At 42.0% G+C, this 22258-nt stretch overlaps 1 protein-coding gene across 4 annotated transcripts in view; it reads right to left on the minus strand.

Annotated features, from left to right (window-relative positions):
* Nucleotides 1-4290: 4290 nt before the first annotated feature.
* Nucleotides 4291-22258, minus strand: part of DDHD2 (DDHD domain containing 2) — a 31769-nt gene continuing 13801 nt past the window's right edge. For 2 of the 4 annotated variants that reach the window (XM_035139567.3, XM_060268604.2), the window contains exons 8-18: nt 21782-21990; nt 19547-19617; nt 18294-18416; nt 17532-17627; nt 15923-16042; nt 13440-13595; nt 12144-12246; nt 10733-10906; nt 8763-8925; nt 7956-8063; nt 4291-6493 (exon numbers count right to left, since the gene is read on the minus strand). In XM_035139567.3, coding sequence (XP_034995458.3) covers nt 7982-8063; nt 8763-8925; nt 10733-10906; nt 12144-12246; nt 13440-13595; nt 15923-16042; nt 17532-17627; nt 18294-18416; nt 19547-19617; nt 21782-21990 — 1297 coding nt within the window. In that variant the 3' untranslated portion in view covers nt 4291-6493; nt 7956-7981. The remainder of the gene's footprint in view (nt 6494-7955; nt 8064-8762; nt 8926-10732; nt 10907-12143; nt 12247-13439; nt 13596-15922; nt 16043-17531; nt 17628-18293; nt 18417-19546; nt 19618-21781; nt 21991-22258) is intronic. The other 2 variants (XM_088657907.1, XM_088657908.1) reach the window with 2 other exon arrangements.

Below are 22258 nucleotides of genomic sequence, written 5' to 3' on the forward strand. Positions count from 1 at the left end.
AAGCTGCTTGGCAGTGGAACAAACTATCTCAGAAAGTGGTGGGCTCTCATCCATAAGAGGTTGTCCAGCAGAGGTTGGATAGCTCCCTGGGATGGATATTGTTGCACCATAGATGATAATTGAGGGCCTAGCCAACTCTATGTGTTATAGCCAATTACGTTCTGTTCAGAGTAGACCCACTGAAATAAATGTCCTAAGTTAATCATGCCCGTTAACTTCAGTGGGTCTACTCTTAAGTAGGACTAGGATTGACTACAACCTGATTCTAGACCTTAGCAGGTTGCAAAAAATGAAACCCATTGACCCATTATAGTAGACCTTTGCAAAGAAATGCCCCAAAATGACTACCTCTCAGATAAATCACTAACCTGTTCGCCAACAGTTGCATGTATACAACCTGCTGCTCTCTGCACCAGGATTTGTGGAAACTGGGGCACAAACCCAACAGTGGAATTGCAAAAGACTTAACAAGCTATCTCAAGGCTGTTTAAAATCAACCAGCTTAAGAGGCAAAACTCAGGAGATGTGCAGTTGCTGTGAGCTCCCCCTCTGCAGCTTCCACCATTTGCAATGTGGTTTTGGTGAGGGCTGTGATGAGGTCTCTGCTGCAAGGTCTCACTCTCAGACTTTTGCTTCCTCTTTGAAACCGTCTTGCACGACAGCAGCTCTTAGGTGGCCAACTGTCTACTTTGCATGTGCATGCACCATCATGCTGGTGTTCTTTCCCTTCCGTGGAGTTCAGGGGGGAGCTGTATATAGCTGTAGACTTAAGTGCTTATGACCCCTGCTCTCACTGCTGGAGCTTGTCCTTCAAAGACGCACTGGCCTTCATCCATGTCCACGGCATTTGTTGGTTGGTGCCTGTGCTAGGATTCAGCCGCTGTTAAGTTGGTGTGCTTGGGACAGAGCCAGAAGTTTCTGAATGCTGAGAACAGATGGCGGTACCGTGACCACAGGCTGGTTCAACTGTTTCTCTGGGATTTGGGACCTTAAATCTGGAGAGGTTTCCAAACAGGTGTTTTTCTTTCAGGGGACTTGGTATGGCATGGGGGAAACACCAGCAGCATAAACTGCCCTTTCTGCAGGGTGGGCATCCCTCTGAGTGCCCCCATAGAAGGGGTGGGGGAGAGGTGATTAGCACAAGGCTTCCCTCCCTCTCCCTCTCTACAGAAGTTGTTCCACAAGCAGAATGTCACCTTGCTGCTCTTTGTCGTACTGGATGTGCCACGTTGTCTTTCTGCTTGCTGTCACCCAAATAAAATGGTCCTCGCATACCCCTAAATAGGATAGCAGAAGGCCATAACTGGCATTTACCTACATCAGGAGCAGCAGGCTCCCAATGTCAATTGACCTTTCTGGCTGAGGCTGGTGGAAGCCCAACTACAGCAGGGCTGGCTGCCCAGATGTTGTCGAACTCTGGATGTGGGGCACATACCCAAGCAGTGCCAAGTGCTTTTCTTTTTACAGGGGTGATAATGGTTGTGGCTTCACAAGACTACGGTATTTAAGGCAGGACTAGCCAACGTTGTGCTCTCATGATGTTGCAGGACTGCAACTTTCATCATCCTTGACCTGTTGCTCAGGCTGGCTTAGGCCGATGGGTGTTGCAGCCCAACAACTTCAGGAGGGAAGCACACAAACTACTTCTGGTTTAAGCAAGGTAACAGTGGCAGGGAGATGGTGGTATTTCTGTGCAAAATGGGAACTATGCACACACATAACATAGGCTAGCACATCAGTTGTCAGCTTGTGGTTTGGCACCCAAAACTGGGTCATGGGCTAATGAAGGGGACACAGTCTTCATTTTATCTTAAACCTCGTTTTAAGAGCAAAGAGACAAGCAAAAAGGCAGAACACCAAGAGAGAGAAGGGGGAGAGAAGGCAGGCATATATCTAGCTAATAAATAAGAAGTTTCATCCAGCAGTTGGAGGTTAAAGGGAGGCCCCAGAACTAAAAATGTTGAGGGACACAGCGAAGGAAAAAAGAAAACTTGTGTCTCTAATGAAAGCAGTTGTGGTATTTTAGAAAGGTGATGAGTAATATTAAAATAATAAAAGAAAGTCTGGCTCAATCAGCCTCCTGTTTCCAACAGTCAGTCTTGGGTGACCTTGAGCCAGCCACTAGCAGCCTAACCTACCTCAAAGGGTGGTTGTGAGGTTAAAATCAGCCGGGATCATGTAAGCTCCTAGGAGGTAGAATAAAAAATTGATAAAAGGAGGAGGGGAGCAGAACGAAATAGTGGCCAAGCAGATGTCTCAGGAATATGCAAAACAATTTATAATGAATGGTGAGGTTTCCTCTGTTTACCCACGTGGGAATCTCAAGGTTTTGCTCCCCTGTCATAGTTAAACCACTATCATTCCTGGTATGGGGCATTTTCGGGCAGTTAATTTTGTTCCTGCTTTGCAGATTGGGCTAGTCTGAACCATTAGTAGGTATGGAAGGATTGTTGCTGTGATAAAAGATTATTTTACCTTCATTTTTCACAATTTGTACATTTTTAGAGGCCAAATCAATGGAGTTGTGTTTTCATTGTTTTACGGTTTTGTTTTTAAAACTGTCTAATAAAAATGCTAAAACTTCAAAAGAAAATGCACTGCTTTGGTCCTCAGATTAGACCCAAATGGGGCATGCAAGGCATTGCTGAATGTGAAACACTAACTTCTCGTTCTCCCTTACCTTGTGCACTCTGTAAAGTAGAAGTACGTACAATCTGTCTTTCATGTTACTAATGAATGACTGCAAGGTGCTATAAACTCGGAAGCTATCAAACTGGAGCTCACAAAAAATATTTACTTCATTTTAGGCTTTCCCTTCAGATAGTTAAGACTGTAGTGTAAGGCAGGGATTGGATTTGGCAAAGGAGGGATTAACTATAAGGTAACAATTCTGCACACTTACACCAGAACACTGCAGGACATGCATCAGAAGAGTGCAAACATGCATCAGAAGAGTGCACTAAACGAGACTTTATAGCTTGCCCCTAACCTGTTTACTGATGTCTGTTTTTCACATTGTGCTCAACGTGTTTTGCATGTTCTCTGGAAGAACAGTTGTTTCCTTATACAAAAGAAAAACTAAATTCATCATCCACACATTACTAAGCCTCTTTTTGGCCCGCAAGATCACAAGTTAGACACTGTCATTACTAGCATCTGCAGATCTTAACACTGGGGTGCAAGGTTGCAGCAAAGCTGGTCATACTCAGAGTAGACCCATTGAAATGGCAAACAGTTTCATGAATTTCAATGGGTCTACTCTGAGAAAAAATTGGTTGGATACAAACCATAGTTCTAAGAGAAGTGCTACTGCTTTGACTTATTGCACAGTACAACTGCAGTGTGGTATAAAAAGTGTGACAAAAAGGTTTAGGTATGTAGCACAGTCCTAGAATGAAAGCAAGAATTTTTACCTCTGTAAGTATCAAGCTAATGTCTATGATAAAGACACAATATTTCAGCATGTTTTCCTGATGTATGAAGCATCTCCAATATGGCAACTTAGATTGCAGTCAGTGGTGAAACTTACAGATGTACATCCTTAAACATTCATAATTTTAAGGGCCATTTCTGTCATTTGCACTTCAGGATTTTCCTACAACACAGACAAGATGCACACAGAGCAAAAACCAACTACTGCCTCAAGTCTACAGCCACGGTGTTTGGCCTCACAGAGGGGAAGTGGGAAAAGGGAATAGGAAATGCAGGCAAGTTCTGTATTTGGGGGCTGCTCCTTGTAGTACTTATTTTCCAACACAGGAACATGCTGGGGAAAAAGATGTGCATTTTTTGCAAGTTGACAATTGCTGGATGAATTGCTGATTTCTGTCACAGTGCACAGAATGACAGAGGTCAGGTAACATTGGTGCCTCGCTTAACGAATGCCCTGCTTAACGAAATTTCAGTTTAACGAAAGGTTTTTTTTCTAGCGGAGGTTGCCTCGCTAGACGAATTCATTTTACGAAAAATTTGTCTAGCGAATCGTGGTTTCCCATAGGAATGCATTGAAATTCAATTAAAGCGTCCCTTTATGGGCAAAAAAAAATCAAAAAAATTCAATGCATTCCTATGGGATTCGCTAGACGAATTTTTCGTTATAAGACCCGTGGAACGAATTAAATTCGTCTAGTGAGGCACCACTGTATTTGATTAAGCAGTAAGCTATAATCACTTGTGGCCGTTCTCTAATTACACGAGAAAAGCATCTTCACTGCTTTTTTCCAACCTTGCTTGGGTTCTTATATTGGGGACACTCAGACTTCCAAGGTTCTCCTTACAGAGGCCAATAAATGCACCAAAGTCAAATATTTATTGGGAGAAAAATTAAATAACTTTTAAAATAGATATATTTTACAAAGTGCATAAACTTCAACAGCTGTTTGGGAACTGATTGACCAAGGCTGGACTCTTCCTATAACTGCTGCTAGAGAGTCTAATCCAGAACTTGGTTGTGTCAAACAGCATCACTCAGGGTTCATCCAGACTTCCTCTTTTGTGTTGTATTTCTAGGCAGAGGTCCATGCTTTAAAGCTCCAAAGTGTGCTCTCTCTCTCTCTCTCTCTCTCTCTCTCTTGCCCCAGCACTTTCCCTATGAAAACCTGCTCTTTACCACTGAAAACAATTCTGCAGAAAACCTGAACTGCTGTTTGTGGGTTTTCCTGGGGAAAGCAGCGGTGGGGGTGAGCAGGATGGGGGGAGGGTTTGGGAGCTTGGACCTGTGTCTAGGAAGCACAGCGCAAAAGGTGAAGAGTGGATGAGATTATGAACAATGCAGAAACGAATAGTGCAAATACATAGGATGAATAACCAAACTGAATACTGACAAGAGTTTTGATACACTGTATACAGAGAGAAAATAGCATGGCACATTGTTTGCTGCTGCCTTCATAGAAGAGGTTCTTTAAAAATATGAGCAAATCCTCTGAGACCATGCTGAGACACAGGTGAAGTGAGCCCTGCTGAATCTGGATTCATGGTGAATCACATGACTGTTATTTCAGGTTACAGTTCCACATTCCCCCCCCCCCCCCAGCAGCAAGTAAGTCCCTCTTGCCCTCTAGTGTGGACCACCCACCCCCAGCAGTGCCAAGCACTCACTTACATTCAGCTTAGAGAAACAGCACTGTTTCTTTCCTTACTCAACCTTCAAGGGCAAGTGAAGCAGAAATCGCCTTTCTCCTTGCTTACTACAGGGCTTGAAGAATTGGTAGCAAGGAGAAAATCGGAGGTGAGTAAATATATTAGTGGCCTCCTGTATTCAATATACAGCTCAGCATATCAACTTGGTGAGCAGCTGGCCAACCACCTTCCTATGTTTTGTCAGGGGGGGGGGAAATGATCTCCTGTGTAAAAAGTGCAGGTGCAGAGGTACTGCTACCCAGTGTTTTAAAACACAATCTACTAAATGGGCACAGGCCTAGTTTTAATTCACCACCAGGATCTCTTGGTCAGTAGGTATAGGCTTAAAGGGTTGGGAAACATGATTCCCCTTGACCCAGACTTATCCCACCCACCCACTAACAAATGAGATCAGAATTAGCTGTTAAGTAAGTGGATGTTCAGTCACAGACACCATCTTTGGCGGTGCATAATCCTTTCCAAACACTCGTAGTAGGGCATCCTATTCTTACTGAACCTAGCTCAGGGGAAGACCCTCCCAACAGCCCAGGCTCTCTTCCTTATTGCATACCTGCTGGATCATTGCAGCTCTTAACACAGCATGGACAGCAAGGATACATATGAAATGGAGCTTCTCCAGTATGCTAAAGCCATGTGGATAAGAACTACACTAAGCAGACAATAGAGACAATTTCATAATGTGAGGAGTCACCTGTGCCAGATACAGATTTACAGGGTTTTTCCAAGCACCTGTCTAGTTTATTCCTAAGTGAGTGCCTATGTGCTTTTCCTGTTGTAGCAAGGTTGGTACGGGATGATACGTGGGAATTACCAGCACAATAGCGCTTGCTACAGTAGGGACAGGAACTGGCCTTTTTGCTTTGGTCTGTAGCTCCACCTGTTGGGCAAAGCAGCAGCATTAAGGTTTGAAGGAACAAAAATCTACTACTCAAAACAAAAACGTCTGGTGCTGGGTGTCCAGTGCAGCCACAAAACAAGCGTTTCCGTATGCCCACATTCCTCACAGCTTTACTCAGCAAAGTGTGGTATCTCCCCAGTTTGGTATCAACGTCCTGTATCGTGGCTTTCCAACTGAAGAGGAGGTGTGAAGTTCTAGCACCGATTCCTGGCCCCGCCTAGTGCACCACTAGACCTGATGCCGGTGATATTGCAACTTGACACACGCTAGCCTCTAGCCAGAGGACACAGCCCAGAGAGTCAAAGTGCTTGCTGCACTTCCCATGGAATAAGACTTGGGTGGTGAGTCCTCCAGAGCTCCAGGCAGTGGGGTTGAAGCATGCTGGGCACAGCAGCAACAGAGGAGACAAGAGGAAGGTGGACAGGAGCCTTGATGAGTTTTCAGTATGGAGCAAATCTAAGGAAGCAACAGGGAAAGATTAGCTAAGCCAGTGTTGGATGGGTGGGTGGATGCAGAAATCAAAGAGGGATGGGAACTACGTTAAGGCTATTTCAAAACTGCAAACACTGGGTAAAAAACATTTATGTGTCAACATAAGTGACAATTAGGAAAAGGATAGTACTGAATGCATCATGTAGCTCTACTACAACTACCAGGCTTTTAGAGGACATCCGAAGGCAGCCCTGTTTAGGGAAGCTTTTAATGTTTAATTAAGTATTGTATTTTAATACTTCTGTTGGAAGCCACCCAGAGTGGCTGGGGAAACCCAGCCAGATGGGCGGGGTATAAATAAATAATTATTATTATTATTATTATTATTATTATTATTATTAGAAATCTCTGAAAAATATAGTCACATTCAACAGTGCAACTTAGACTCCCAAAAATAATTGAAAAACAAAAGATAAACTGTTTTAGTGACTTTTGGCTAAAATATTAAATTTGCATTGTTTAAACAAAGTATATTCATTTGGGAGGAGGTTATGTGGCAGTTGTCTACGCTTCTTTTACAAACAGTAAACAATCAGAAAAACAGGAAATAGGCCTCAAGAAAGGAGAGTGCCTCTTTCTGCCCTGTACTATCAATGGAAAAAGAGATTTCACTCAATCCTGTTACAGTGGTGCCTCGCAAGACGAATTTAATTCGTTCCGCAAGTCAATTTGTTTTGCGAAAAATTCGTCTTGCAAATCATGGTTTCCCATAGGAATGCATTGAAATTTCTTTTTTTGCCCATAGGAACACATTAATTAAATTCCAACGCATTCCTATGGGAAACCGCGATTCGCAAGATGAATTTTTCACAAAACGAATTAGTCTTGCGAGTCACCATCAGATTGCAAGAAGCATTCGTCTTGCGAAAAATTCGTCTTGCAGGGCATTCGTCTTGCGAGGTACCACTGTATATTCTGAGGACAACACAGACAGCCACTGCTATTCCTACCATGTTTCTTGGATGGTAATGGGTGCATCCCGCTAAAACAAAAAACTACTGGTACATAGACATGCCCCTGCACCAGCTAAACATCAGTATGATGAAAATAAAAGTTTGCTGGAATCAAAAAGATTTTGATTCACTGTAATGAATTAACCATTACTTCACTGTATTGTTTAGGATTGTGGAATTAAAGCTGTACTGTTCCTTCACGGCCATTTGCCTCTGAGCCACTTTAGCTGTGGACAAACAAGAATGCTGAAGGTAGTATGAGAAATACATATTAATTTGTGGCTTACACATTCATTTCTTGAGTCCTAGGGTCATGCTTGTCCAAACTGGCTTGGTAGGTTTTTGAAGCACTACCAACAACCCACAAAATCTGCAAACAGCATTCATTGTGAGTTGAATGCACACACCACAGCCAAAATAGTTTTTTGCACTTTTCCCAACTGGGTGATGAGTAGAAAGACAGGGCAACTTACATTTGGTGCAGCTGATTAGTCTGGCTTTATGGAAGGGACTGGTCCATGCCGATGCCCATTGTTTGGTAAATCTCTTTCAGCAGCAACAGCACTGTGTCCTCTGACTCCCTGGAAGTTAAATGTTTATGTACAATGAATTACTTACTAGAACTACATATAGAGCAAGCGTGCCAAAGTGGCAGATTTACTTAGGCACCAGGAAAAAGGACAATCTTAACACTAATAATAATAATAATAATAATAATAATAATAATTTTTATTTATACCCCACCCTCCCCAGTCAAAACTGGGCTCAGGGTGGCTGACACCAGTAAAATTACAATAAGACATAAAAGAAAGGAAAACAATTAATTAAAATACGGGATAAAATACAGTTTAAATTTAAAATTTTAAAATGCAGCCTCATTTTAAAGTAGCCCAAATCAAAACCACACACACACACACACAATCATCTCATCCTACAGCTATAGCTACAATTGTTGAAGACACAACTTTGAATGAATGAAGTGTCCAGGACAATAATAAGGATGTTTGGATTACTCGTCAGCTTCCTATGTCTTCCCACAAATTTTCACTCCTGAAAGTGGTTGAAAGTTATGAGAATGTCCCACCCCACCTTCATTCCTTGGCTGAAAGTGGTGGAAGCCCCTTGTCTGGGGCCTACTGGAAAGTCTTCAGAGAGCCTTGTTCTGCCTATTGATAGATCTTGCCCCAATAAGGGAGAACATATATATCGCTCTGAGCTTCTTGGAAGATGAGGGAAATTGCTAATTAATTTAAAGACACATTTAAAAAAAAATTGTTTACCAGTAGCAGAGATGGCCTTGCAGTGCAAACAAGTACTCATTAAAGCTTTCAATTGGCTTCTCTTGAAGCACATAGTCAATGCGGTGACCCCCATTGAGCATACCCACGTTAACTGGGGCAGGCTCTTCTTTCACTGGTGTGGTTGGTTCCTCAGGTTTCCTATCTGAATTGTTTAAGAAAGAAAGACAGCATTAATATACACAGCTAAAACTGGTTACCAGGCTGGGTTGGTGAAGGCATGACTGTCCAATGCTAACAAGTATTGCAAGTAGGGTTGCCAGACTCAATAGAGGACAGGACTTCTGTGCCTTTAATTGCCCTGCTCTCTTTTGAGTCTGGAAACCTTAAAGAGAAACCAGCAGACCCTTTGTTTAATTTCCAAGCAAAAGGGTCTGCTGGTTTCTCTTTAAGGTTTCCAGACTCAAAAGAGAGCAGGGCAATTAAAGGCACAGAAGTCCTGTCCTCTATTGAGTCTGGCAACCCTAATTGCAAGTCATGTTTGCTGCCTAAGGAGGACTAATGCTCTGTCACACACTAGATGCAGATATCTTTGCAAGCATCATCATAGGCAACTGAAAACAAGGGGTGACCGCTGCCAAAGCAAAACAAATTAATTTGACATTTTGGCAAAAGAGTTACACCAGTCCATGTGCAGGCCCAGAGATTACAGAGCACAAATTCAAAGGGCACTTGGGGTTTATTTACCCAGTGGAGCAAAGGTGGTCAGTATCTGGCCAAAGGATATCTAAATTAATTGATAAAATTATTGAAAACTCTCACATGGTTGAGAGTCCAAGGAGTAAGAGACCACCTTCTTGCAGAGAGCTGAGAAATTTTGGGTCAGGTTAGTGCTTGAATGGATGACACCCATGAGCCTCATTTATGCTGTCTTTAATGTGCTGTATGTAGGGCTGTCCTTAAAAACTGTTGAGAAGCTGCAGCTGGTACACAAGGCTGCTGCCAGTTTGGACTGACTCAGCCAGCTAGAAGCATATAACACGGATTGTGAAGAGTCTGCGCTGACTGCCTATATGCTACCAAGCCCAATACAAGGTTTTAGTGCTGATGTATGGAACCCTGAATGACGCTGAACCTAGTTATCTGAAGGAGCATCTCTCCCTGCCCTGCCAAGGAATTAAAATCTGTTGGGGATGCTCTAGTCGTCATCATCATCATCATCATCATAGTTCATTATTTATACCCCACCCATCTGGCTGGGTTTCCCCAGCCACTCTGGGTGGCTTCCAACAAAATATTAAAATACAATAGTCTGTCCTACATTAAAAGCTTCCCTCAACAGGGCTGCCTTCAGATGTCTTCTAGAAGTCTGGAAGTTGTTTTTTCTCTTTGACATCTGGTGGGAGGGCGTTCTACAGGGCGGGTGCCACTACCGAGAAGGCCCTCTGCCTGGTTCCCTATCATCTCTCTGTGAAGCCTGTAGTCTGCAGCTGTTTGGCTCAAGACAAGGCCTTCTCAGAGGTGGAACCCAAGTTGTGGAACATCCTTCCCCTTAATATACAACTGGTGGTGACGCTGCTTAGCTTCCAGTGTTAATTAAAGACCCACCACTAGCCGGCGGGGGCGGAGTCGGACATGATTGAGGTTACTTATTTTAACACTGAATAGGAGCAGGTTAAGTGAGTTCATGAACTGCTTTTCATTCTATTTTATGTTGTTCACTTTTATGTCACATACTTTTTATTGAATGCTGATGTATGCATTTGTTTTTACTGTATATCTGGGCAGGGCAGTACAGGGAGGAAGATATTTCTTTTAGCCAGCTTGAGATCACTTGACAATGAAGGACAGAATAGAACTTGCATAAATGCATCAATGGAAGCATCTTGCAAGGACTTGTGCAGAGCAACAGGCAAAACTTTCCCTTGGCTGCAACAGGAATAATGGGCGGATTCTGCTGGATTCTGCACCTTGTTCTCCCGTTCACAAACTACAATTAATCCCCTGCTCACCAGTCTGTTTCTCTGAACTGGCTTCAGCTTCCAATACTTGTTCAGTATCTCCAGTGGCTCCTGCCTCTACAGCTGGAAGTGGAGTCCTGGTGAATGACTGCCAGGCTGTTCTCAAGGAGCCCAGTAAATTGTTTTTGAGGTCCATGCTCATTCGCGTGAGGCCTTCCTTCAGTTCTGAAAAGGAGAAGGTAAAAACAGCCTTACAATTAAAAAAAAACCAGCCTGTTCTGAAAGCCTGAAATTAAAAATATGTCATCAACGGGCCAGGATGCATCTTTCTTACCTGTGGACCCCTTATGGCTTATCCTCGTGTCTTTAGCACCAGTCAATTCCTAACACCCTCTTTTTTCCTTCCCTCATCTCTTCAATCCTATCCTTGATTCTCACAATTCCACCATCTGCCTCTCACTCCTTCCTCCCTGCCCCACTGGAACGTTCCTCAACTTTTCTTCAATTCTCTTGTTTCCCTGGATTATTTCTCACAAATTGTTTTATTTCCAGAAGATGGATGGCTGGAATGATTCATCTTCGTACACAAGTGAAAATGTTATTTCAAGAATCATTTGTATCGCTTGTTGAGGTTGCCAGAGGACTGTGGCTAACATTCTGAGAAAGTAGAAACACGTGAAGAGCAACTTTGGGAGGCAAAATGTGATATGGGAACTTGGCATCTAACTCTTGTTTTGTCCCTGGTAGCATGTACTGAGTCATAATTATTAGTGTGAATTGTAGCATATGTAGATAAATTGCAGAAAGAGCATTTTCAGTTTTGGTGCCTAACTGCATAAGCTCAGTTACAAAATTATCTTCTAAGTTATCCAAAGCTTTGAATGTTTTAAGCGTCAAAATGGTAATTGGTGTTTAGTTTTGTTCAATTTCCTATAGGAAAGAACATTAAAAATTCTTCTAATTAGGTCTAAAATTTATTATTTTGTTACAAATCCCACTTGATCTGAGTTAATATAATTATAAGTAATTTATCAAGTCTACTAGACAATAAAGCTATACATATTTTTAGTCCCAACTCTTGAATGTCTCCAGGTATATAATATTTGATCAATTTCCACATTCCACAAAATAACCTCCAATAATTCCAGAAATAATTAATTTAACTGAGCTATTTAGATATTGTTATTTTTTTTTTAAAAAAAATTCCCTGTATGGACTGGAGATTTGTTATTTAATCAGGTTGATGGTTGCTTTTAATCATGAAGGGCTAGCACACAACTTTCTAAATGAAACCTGGGTCTCTCTGGATTCTTCTCAGAATCAGAATAGGTGTTATGATTGCCCAAAGGGAGCAGAAGACAATCTGTATGTCTTGTGTTCAATCACTAGCCAGAAATATAAGGAGGCTTTTTTGGAGAGATTCAAAGGGCGATGAAAGCAGTAGGAAGATTCCCTGTTTTACCTAAGTGCATTCTCTTCCTCCCCTTGTGGTGAGGGAGCAGCATAGGATCAAACTCCACATCAGGGACAATCATGGGCTCAATTCTGTATGCTACTGGATCAAACTGCAGAAGAAAGCAAGCAGGGACACTTCATTCTAATTTATATATAACATCTCCTTTCCAACCTCTCCAAATGACCACTAAGTGGCTTATAATAAATTCTATAAACAATATAATGATTAAATTCAAAACAATTCTTAAAATATACTAGCAAAACCAGTGTAACTATATATCTATATATCACATTGCATTTAAAAAGATTTTTTTTCCTTACATTTACTTCCCACCTTTCTTTTGTCATGGCACCTAAAAGCTTATAGAAAGCCCCTCTACTCCTAGACTGCTCCTGGCCAACAATGTACTGGAAAAACTGCAGAGCTGCCCTCGCATTCATGAAATTCTGAATTGTAGCTGACAAGGCAGCTTCAGCATGTCCCCCATACAACAAACTGTTGGATAGCAGAGTAAGTACACCAAGAGAATCCCAGTTCTGTCCCTCTGGCACAGCATCAGTATCTGGTCTGCAAGAGGACTGGTCTCCTAGCCAAGAAGATGGGATTTCTAGTGATGCCACCCTGCCCAACCTTTGCTGGTGCTGCACTGAGTACCTGGAAGGATGAAGGAATCCTAAATTCACTTACTGTATCATGATACTTAAAATAATGAAATAAAATGAACTTCAGGCAAAATTGTCCAAAATGGTCACACTTTATGTTATTTTCAATGAATGAACACTTGGTATTTAACTGGCCACAGAACTGGTATGTATCTGTTAGTGGTTTTGTTTTCTTCTGTTTTCATTTAATAATATAGATATACTGTACTACTTAATGCCAAGTACCAGCATCTTTCCCAATTACAATCCACTTAAATTGGGGTGGAAACATGTGGCCTTCCAGATGTTGTTGGACTCCAAACTGCATCAGCCCCAGTATGATCAGGGATGATGAAAGGAGCAACCGGATTCCTGCCTTTAATGGAAGCTTTGTGGATCCCATGACAGCAGTGCATTCCACATTTAAGTTTACATTCCACATTATGCAGTAAAGCCACTGCAGGGTATCTAAATATCTTGAGTGGGAATCAGACCAAGTTAATTGCACTTAAGCCCCATTGGAATTAAGGAGACCTAATTTAGTCATTATGAATCTTATAGAGATTCCACAAAAATAGATGTGTGAATAACGTGGAATGCACCCAGTAATTTGACCCTCCGGAGGGGGGTGGGAGAACAACGCATTGCTGCTCATACATACAGGATGGAATACATTGAAGAAGCCTTTGCAGGTAGGCAGGCTGTAGTTCGGATCGATCCTTTTCACCCCTCGCACAGTGAGAAACATCCCAATAGGGGAGCCAAAGGCAAAGAAAATCTCTGGTTTGTAGATTAGCTGAGGATAGTTTGCAGAGACCTAATGGAGTTTAAATACAACATATTGTTTCATGCGGGCAAGTTTATGAGAGTATATTACTTGAAATTAAGCACATAGCAATTGTGAAACAAGCGATCCTTCCCTGCACATGACACACAGCTGACCTGTGGAACTCACTGCTGCAGGACATTATGATTTTTATTTTACTTTCCTTCCAAGGACCTCCGAGCAGCTTCTCTGCCAATCTCTTCTCCAAGCTTAAACAATTTAAGCTTCAGATATTAACTGGCTCAGGAAGCTTCAGATAGCTCTCTAGGTTACATATTATCTGGGATAGGCAAATATTTGTTAGACTGAACCCTTCAGTTATCATTTGGGATGTTTAAAGACTCAGAAGCATAAATCACCAGTATTGAAAACCTCAAACCAAGTTACTGAAGGAGACTATAAGACTTCTACTGCAAAAAGCCCATTGAGTCCAGCATCCTGTTCTCACAGTAGCAAACTAGATGCCTATGGGAAGCTTGCAAGCAGGACCTCAGTCCCACAATACTCTCCGCACGATTCTCAGCACATGGTATCCAGAGGCATACAGCCTCCAACAAGGGAGGTGGAATATAGCTATCCATGAAGGTGTCTAAAAAGGTAAAGGTAAAGGGATCCCTGACCATGAGCGTGACCGACTCTGGGGTTGCAGCGCTCATCTCGCGTTATTGGCTGAGGGAGCCGGCGTACAGCTTCCAGGTCATGTGGCCAGCATGACAAAGCAACTTCTGGTGAACCAGAGCAGCACACGGAAACGCCGTTTTCCTTCCCGCTGTAGCGGTACCTATTTATCTACTTGCACTTTGACATGCTTTTGAACTGCTAGGTTGGCAGGAGCTGGGACCGAGCAACGGGAGCTCACCCCATCACGGGGATTTGAACCGCCAACCTTCTGATCAGCAAGCCCTAGGCTCAGTGGTTTAACCCACAGCGCCACCCGTGTCCTTACTGAATGTGTCTAATTCTCTTTTAAAACCAACCAAATTGGTGGTCCTCACTACCTCTTGTGGGAGCAAATTCCATAGTTTAACTATGTAAAGAAATACCGTATTTTGCTGTGTATAAGACAATATTTTATCTTTAGAAACAATTGTGAAAAATTGTGGGTTGTCGTATACACGGATAGCAGAGAGGGGATGGGCGACCGGTGGCAGCAGCCAGCCGGAGATTTGCAGTGGCGATTGGGCGTGTGATTGGTTGCTGTGGCAAGACCTGCTGACGATTGTTGCGGTCTGTTCTGAATCTCCCAACATTCAGTGTCATCGGATGTCTCCAGGTTCTAGTACTGTATATATTGAGGGAGACAAACTCATCCTAATTCCTTTTTGTTTTAAACACCCTCAACCATTTGGTACCACCAGCAAACCAGGCTACCTCATGGCTCTGCCCTAACTCTAGATCACTTATGAGCAAGTTAACAAGCACAGCTCCTGTCAGTCCTCTCTGTCACTCTGACAGAGAGGATACATGAGAGAGACAACATCGATTTCAAAAAGGAGTGCGAACCATTTATAAACTATATAAAAAGACAGTATAAAGATTTGGACTCATTGGCCGGTTTTGACTAAACTTTCACAATTATATAAGAGGTAAAACCAGCAGGGTATAGAATTTGTTTAATAAATCAATACGGAAGTACGGGGGAAGCCAAAGAGTGGGTAGGGGAGTATGGATATATAAATTGTTCAATTAAGATTTGTGGAAAAATTGTTGTTACAATTTGAAAATTTAATAAAAATTATTTTAAAAAACCAAAAAACAAGCACAGCTCCTAATACCAATCCTTGGAAGACTCCCTTGCTACATACTGCCTTTTACACAGAACCCACCATATACCTGTGGCTGTGATTTAACAGCTTTTATTTCTAAATTTTAAACTGTGGTAATACACCTAGGAACCGGCTAATGAAGGGTTTAATCATCACCAACCCTCCGTTGGGAGAATTATCCATTTATTTCTACCCTTTGCCTGTTTCTGAACCAGTTTCCTAATCCATAAGAGGCCCTCTCTTTTTATTCCATGACTGCTAAGCTTACTCAGGGTTCTTTCATAAGGTACTTTGAAATAAGCTTTTTTGAAAGACGCAATGTCAACTGGGTATGCTTGTTGACGTAATATAGAAGAATAATATAAGTTTTCCCAACCTAGCTGTGAGACTGGGCCAGGTAAATCCAAAACAAATTTGGCCTGGACTTGTGGAACTTAAGTAATACTTTCTTAAAACAGTTCAAGAGTCACTCAAAGCCCAACAGGCCATCTGTTCATTTATTAGGCTCTTAAATTGAGGCTGGCACAGAGTTGTGTGGGAGGTGGGGGTTACCTGCCCTGTCACAACATCCAGACGCCGGCAACTTGTCTCTGCATTTGTAGGCTTTACAGGTACCTCCTGCTTGGTATTTCCACCTTCCCCAGCAGCTGCAGATGTCTGCCCTTTAGAATTCTGCAACAAAAATCAGACCGCCATCTCTTGTACCATTCCTTTCAAGCACACTGCTGGCACAACTGCCCAACCCACTAGAAGGAGGCTCGCTTTGCAAAAAGGTTTCAGTGTCGCACAATAATTACCATTTAGCATTTCTACACTATAAACAATATGCATTTGCCAATGTCACTGGTTGCTCAAGTAATTGCATTATTTACTTTTTGCCCATGACATTCAAAGGCTTGGGTCAGTTTCCACACAAACATGCACTTAAGATCAATCTCTAATTTAAAAATACAATAGTAACAAATGCAAATGCCTCTGCCTTAGTTCTACCAATTTTTATGCTATTTCCCAATATGAATATCTCATCTGGAAAAGCTACTGGAGGCAGAGACATTTTTTAAAGGAAAACATAGCAGACAGGGAAATATTAAGCACATCTATCTTACCACTCACTCCAAAGTTCGGCCTCCTAACCGCTTTTCATTTGAGAAATCAAAAAGGGGAGGGGACACTGGGACTTTCTTGCATGCTTGTGTGTATAACATGTAGTCTGTCCCAAGGTATATCAGATAGGAGCACACACATGAAAAAAACTGTCTCCCTTCCAAAGAGGTAGTCCAAAACAGAAATAAAACCAGCAAAACATATGGTAGCCCCCTCCACATCCTAAAGTATGTATGCATAAGGTATCAGAAATTTATCAATTTCCACTTCCTCTCCAATAAAGAAATAAAGAAAAAAACACAGAGATAGATTCAGGTGGGTGGGGTAGAAAAACCCCACCCCACCCTCCCACTATATATAAGGGCAGGCATCCCCAAACTGCGGCCCTCCAGATGTTTTGGCCTACAACTCCCATAATCCATAGCTAACAGGACCAGTGGTCAGGGATTATGTGAATTGTAGTCCAAAACATCTGGAGGGCCTAAGTTTGGGGATGCCTGTACAGTACTGTATAAGGGTCTGGTGACTTCTGTTTCAGTGTATCTGAAGAAGTGTGCATGCACACGAAAGCTTATACCAAGAACAAAATTAGTTGGTCTCTAAGGTGCTACTGGACAGTCTATTTATTTATTTATTTCAACACATATGGTAGAGATGTAGTGCAAAAATAGTGTGGATGTGTGCAAAATTAAACACACACATATTTATGAAGAAAGAGGACAGAATGGCAGGGTGGAGGAAACCGAGTGAAAGAGGAATAGAACTGGATAGAGCTGGTCTGCCCAATCCTGCCCCAGAGATTATGAAATGTCCTTGCAATGGAGCTGCCTGCCTGCTAACGAACAAGAGTAGAATTGACAGACAGAAGGGGGAGAGAGAAGATACGATTGCCAAAAGTGGTGGTAGGGAGAGAGCAAAGGGCTGGATGTTCCATTTGGTTCAAGTCAATAAATATTGCCAATATCCACAAAAGGAGATTCAAAGCATTCTGCATTTTTCCAATCCCTAATGCTGAAGGTATGGATTTAAATCACTTGAACAATTACCCCAAGCGTACCTGGTTGTTGCTTTTGTTCCTTAAATAATGCAGAATTTTCATTCTGGGTCCCAGGGGAATTCCCATGTCTTTAAGTTCCTTTTCTGTGCACAAGGCCTGTTACAATAAGAATCACACACAAATATACGAGCTGTGGTTCTACAATAGATAGCGACTTAAATGAAAAGAGGCTTGGACTTTAGTAACTTGTGTTTCAGTGCTGTCCTTTGAGAAACAGAGGGTTGAATATGGTCAAGGTCACCCTTATAAATAAATAAATAAAGCAATACTGGTAAAAGCAGCCTCAGAAACTCTTCATGCAAATATTCTTCCACCACTAACCATCTATAAGACTTGTGCAGCAACTTAGGTCTGTCTTGGTAACACTGTTGTCAAGTAGTTGTTCCCTTCACAGATTGTGCAAGTTCTAGTGGCTCAGCCCACTCCGTAGCTTCAGAGGACTTTCAGTGGGACCTGCTGTCCAGTTGTCAAAAGGCAACACCAGAGAAGATCAAGAATGAGGGCAGGAAATGCTTCCTGAATAATCCTGGCACCATCTGGGCACAGGGTTAGTTTTGCTGCTGATGCCACACTTGAATGCAGTTGTCTTGTGACCACTCCTTGCAAGCCGCTTTCACAAGAGATCCGAGCAAAGACCTGAATGGATTTGTTCCCTCCCCATGCCCCCGCAAACTACCGTTATTGATCTTCATGAAGGAGCCTAGAAGCTGAAGAAATAGACATACAGGAGCAAAGCAAGTAATGCAAAAGTTCTATATTTACCAGTGCTTGTCTGTCCACATTTTCCTTCTCGAATACAGAGCAATATTCAGAAAGCTCAAGCTCTGTCAAAATGTCTGTCACAGATCCAATGCCTTCTTGGCCGGTTGCTGATACTTGTGACTCCTGTTAAAATAGATACCACTTCTGTACAGCTTTTGACTTGCATTGATAAAGCACTTAAGACAGGATCGTTACCGATATATAGCTACTGGACTATACTGCTAGAGTACTGATTGTATCAGAGTGTGTACATTTATTTTATTATTGTTATAAATGTTATCTTTTATTATTTGTTTATTTATTTCTTAGATTTATATACTCCCTTCAACGTAAGATCTCAGGGGTGTTCACAGAATAAAATACAGGATAAAACAAGTAAATAATCAAAAACAAAACAGTAACACCCCCCCTCTTCCCACAGACACATTTAAAAGGCTGTATAATATCAATCTGCCAAAGGCTTGGTTAAAGAGGAATGTTTTCACCTGGCACCTAAATATATATAATGAAGGCACCAGTTGAACCTCCTTGGGGAGAGCATTCCACAAATGGGGAACCACTACAGAGAGGGCCCATTCTCGTGTTGCCACCCTCTGGACCTCAGGTGGAGGAAGAACATGAAGAAGGGCCTCAGGCGATGAATGCAGAGTTTGGGGTGGTTTAGGGGGGAGAGGTGTTCCTTGAGGCATTGCGGTCCTGAGCCGTTTAAAGCTTTATAGGTCAAAACTAGCACTTTATGGCACAACCCAGCCATGTAAAGCACTTTTAGCATCTAGTATTATCAAAGGGTGGTTTTAAGCATTTGCTTAACTTACCTGCAGTGAAAGAGCAAACACATACATAAGCCTCCTTTATTAAAATCAACAAAATCTTAAAAGTCCTTAGCTTTGGCTATACCAAGGATTTGGAACCTGTGACCCTCCAGATGTTGTTGGACTTCAACTCATTGCCCCATTCAATGCTGATGAGAGTTCTAGTTCAAAACATCTGGAGGGCACCAGGCTTGCCATCTTAGGCCAGACTGTGCAGACATTTTCCCGTTTTCTGAGAAACATGCAAAATAGGAAAACAGCCAGCCCTGACACAGGAGCCTAGGGAAACTTTTTGTGGAGTCACCTAGCTTTGAATAAGTACAGAGCCCTGAGCTTTGAAAAAGCTAATTTGCACAAAAGCAACAAAGATTCCCCAAAACACAGGGAACTTACAAGCCCAGGTTTAAACTCAGAAAGTTGGTGAAACATGCTAACGCATACCTCATTTTTATCTTCCTCTCCATCAGATGTACATTTTTGATTCGTGAGAAGATCAAACAATATAAGTGATCCTAAGAAAAGATTACAGTCAGTGTCTTGGTGGAAAGGTCATGAATATAACATCTAGGGCACCACAAATGTCTCTTCTTCCCTTTCTAGGATGGAGCTAGTTATTGTGTGTAAGCTTATTGAGGCTGAGATTAGGAAGAGGGAGACTGACAGGGAAAACTGCATTTGTATACCTTTTCACCATGGGAACTCCTATCCCAAGCTGCCTTTTCTTACCCAGATGAAAATATGTGGCAGTGCTCTCTTTTTCTCTTTCCCCTTTCAATTGCAACCTCAGCAGCTGTAGTTTGTTTCATTAAATGAATATATATGCACCTTGAGTACAAAAAGAATAAAAGGGGAGCTACGCTTATTAAAAATTGAGAGAGAGGTACAAGGCTTCAAAAAAGGAGAACAAATTAAGCTTATTGCAGCTTTATTCAGCGTTCCTATTAGCCTCTGGGGACACAGGTGGCACTGTGGGTTAAACCACACAGCCTAGGGCTTGCTGATCAGAAGGTTGTCGGTTCGAATCCCTGCAATGGGGTACGCTCCCGTTGCTCGGTTCCAGCTCCTGCCAACCTAGCATTTCGAAAGCACATCAAAGTGCAAGTAGATAAATAGGTACCGCTCCAAGCAGGAAGGTATAAACAGTGTTTCCATGCGCTGCCCTGGTTAGCCAGAAGCGGCTTTCTCATGCTGGCCACATGACCTGTAAGCTGTACGCCGGCTCCCTCGGCCAATAACACGAGATTAGCGCCACAACCCCAGAGTCGATCACGACTGGACCTAATGGTCAGGGGTCCCTTTACCTTTATTAGCCTCTAAATTCCTGGAGGCAATATGTTGGACAGATGTTATTAAGTAGGAGGAGCCCCTGCCCTCTTTGGGCACTAAATCTTGTGTTTGCTGGGACTGATGTACTGATGTAAGTAACACAGGGCAGGTGGGCTACTCCTCTGTAGCCCTTGAGGATCTGCCAAGCCAAAAAACAGCAACAAGAGGGCTGAGAAGAGAAAATTATGAGAGCATTGTACTCCCAGCACCTCCAACAGTCTCCTCAACTGAGACTTCTGAAAACTAGGATATACTGGTACTGTTTCTCCCATCATGCTCCAAATGTAAATTGTCTTACACCAAGCATGGTAGCCATTACTTAAAATGGCAACAACACTATGGCATGTCATGTTTGGCCTGCAGCGGATGCATTTTATATTTAAAAAGAAGCCTATTAAAATAATCATGGAACTAAACATCACATGCAGCTCTGCTCTTAATCATATTTTTTTTAAAAGTTTAAACTTTAGATTATAAAATGATAAGGGTTTTTAAACATTTGAAATAAAAACCAGAGGAAGCAGAACTCTGATTTCTGCACTAACAAACCCTCTCAATCCCATGAACTCATGGGGGGAAATGCATTTAAAATTTGTTGTTGTTGTTGTTGTTGTTGTTGTTGTTGTTGTGGGAAAGTGGAAGAGCGAAGAGGTTGGATATTGCAATGAAAGATATTAAACAGAAATATATTCACATTTTATTTATTTCCATGTATAGAATGTGGGAGTTCTGGTTGCAGATTTTTGAGACAGATTTTGAATGTAATTCAGCCTTCCCAAACCTGTACGCAGCCAGCAGTTGATAAATCTGATATGTAGTCACAATAGCCACAAAATGAGTTATTGACTTGTGAATAGTTACAGATAGGTAGCCGTGTTGGTCTGACGTAGTCAAAACAAAATAAAAAAATCCTTCCAGTAGCACCTTAGAGACCAACTAAGTTTGTCATAGGTATGAGCTTTTGTGACAAACTTAGTTGGTCTCTAAGGTGCTACTGGAAGGATTTTTTTATTTTGTTTTGACTTCTGAAGGGCTGCTTTGATTGGCAACTTATCTTTAAAAGGGAGTGAAACCTTACACTATGAAACTATAAGACTGAAAAAAATGGAATAACAGGTTACAAGGATACAAAGCCTATTGTATTCCAAGACACAAATGTCTCCATTCAATTAAGATGCTAGAAAAGGAAATGGGAAAAGGGAATTTTGACCATATACCTTTATGTTGTTCAGGGACAGGTGACCTGGTCAGGTCCCATAGAAAGAACACCTTTGTGAGGAAGGATGCGATAATAATAGAATAAATAAATAAACATGTTTGCATGCATCAAAATAAGAGAAAGGTTTATACCTAAGCTGTGACCTGCTATTGAGACTCCCCCTTTAAAGTCAGGGTTCCTCTCCAAGAAGAGCAGGTAGATACGGTTCATTTCTGAAGCAACTGTGTCCACAATGGTCTGGCAGTAGGTGGAGCTATTATAGAAGAAAACATCTAGGATGGTGTCATTGATGAAATGACGCAGGCGATTGATGCTTGGCAAGGTGATTCTCTCCAAGTCTCTGAAAACAAAACAGAGAAGGGCATGTAGACTCCCAGATGCTGTTGGACTCCACTGAAGCTACACAGATACCTGATCTTAGAAACCAGATAAAAATAAAGTTTGAAAATGAAAAGTACAAATCCAAATGCTGCACTCTGTACTCCATTGACTACACTTGTTCACTCATAAGAAAGCCCCATTGAATTCAGTGGATTGCCAGGTAACTACACACAAGAATGGGCTATAACTAATCCGACATTAAAATGCTCAGCAAACACAATGTCAAT

This window comes from Zootoca vivipara, chromosome 14 (assembly GCF_965207765.1).
Source record: "Zootoca vivipara chromosome 14, rZooViv2.hap1.1, whole genome shotgun sequence".
In the NCBI taxonomy this organism is placed as follows: Eukaryota; Metazoa; Chordata; class Lepidosauria; order Squamata; family Lacertidae; genus Zootoca; species Zootoca vivipara.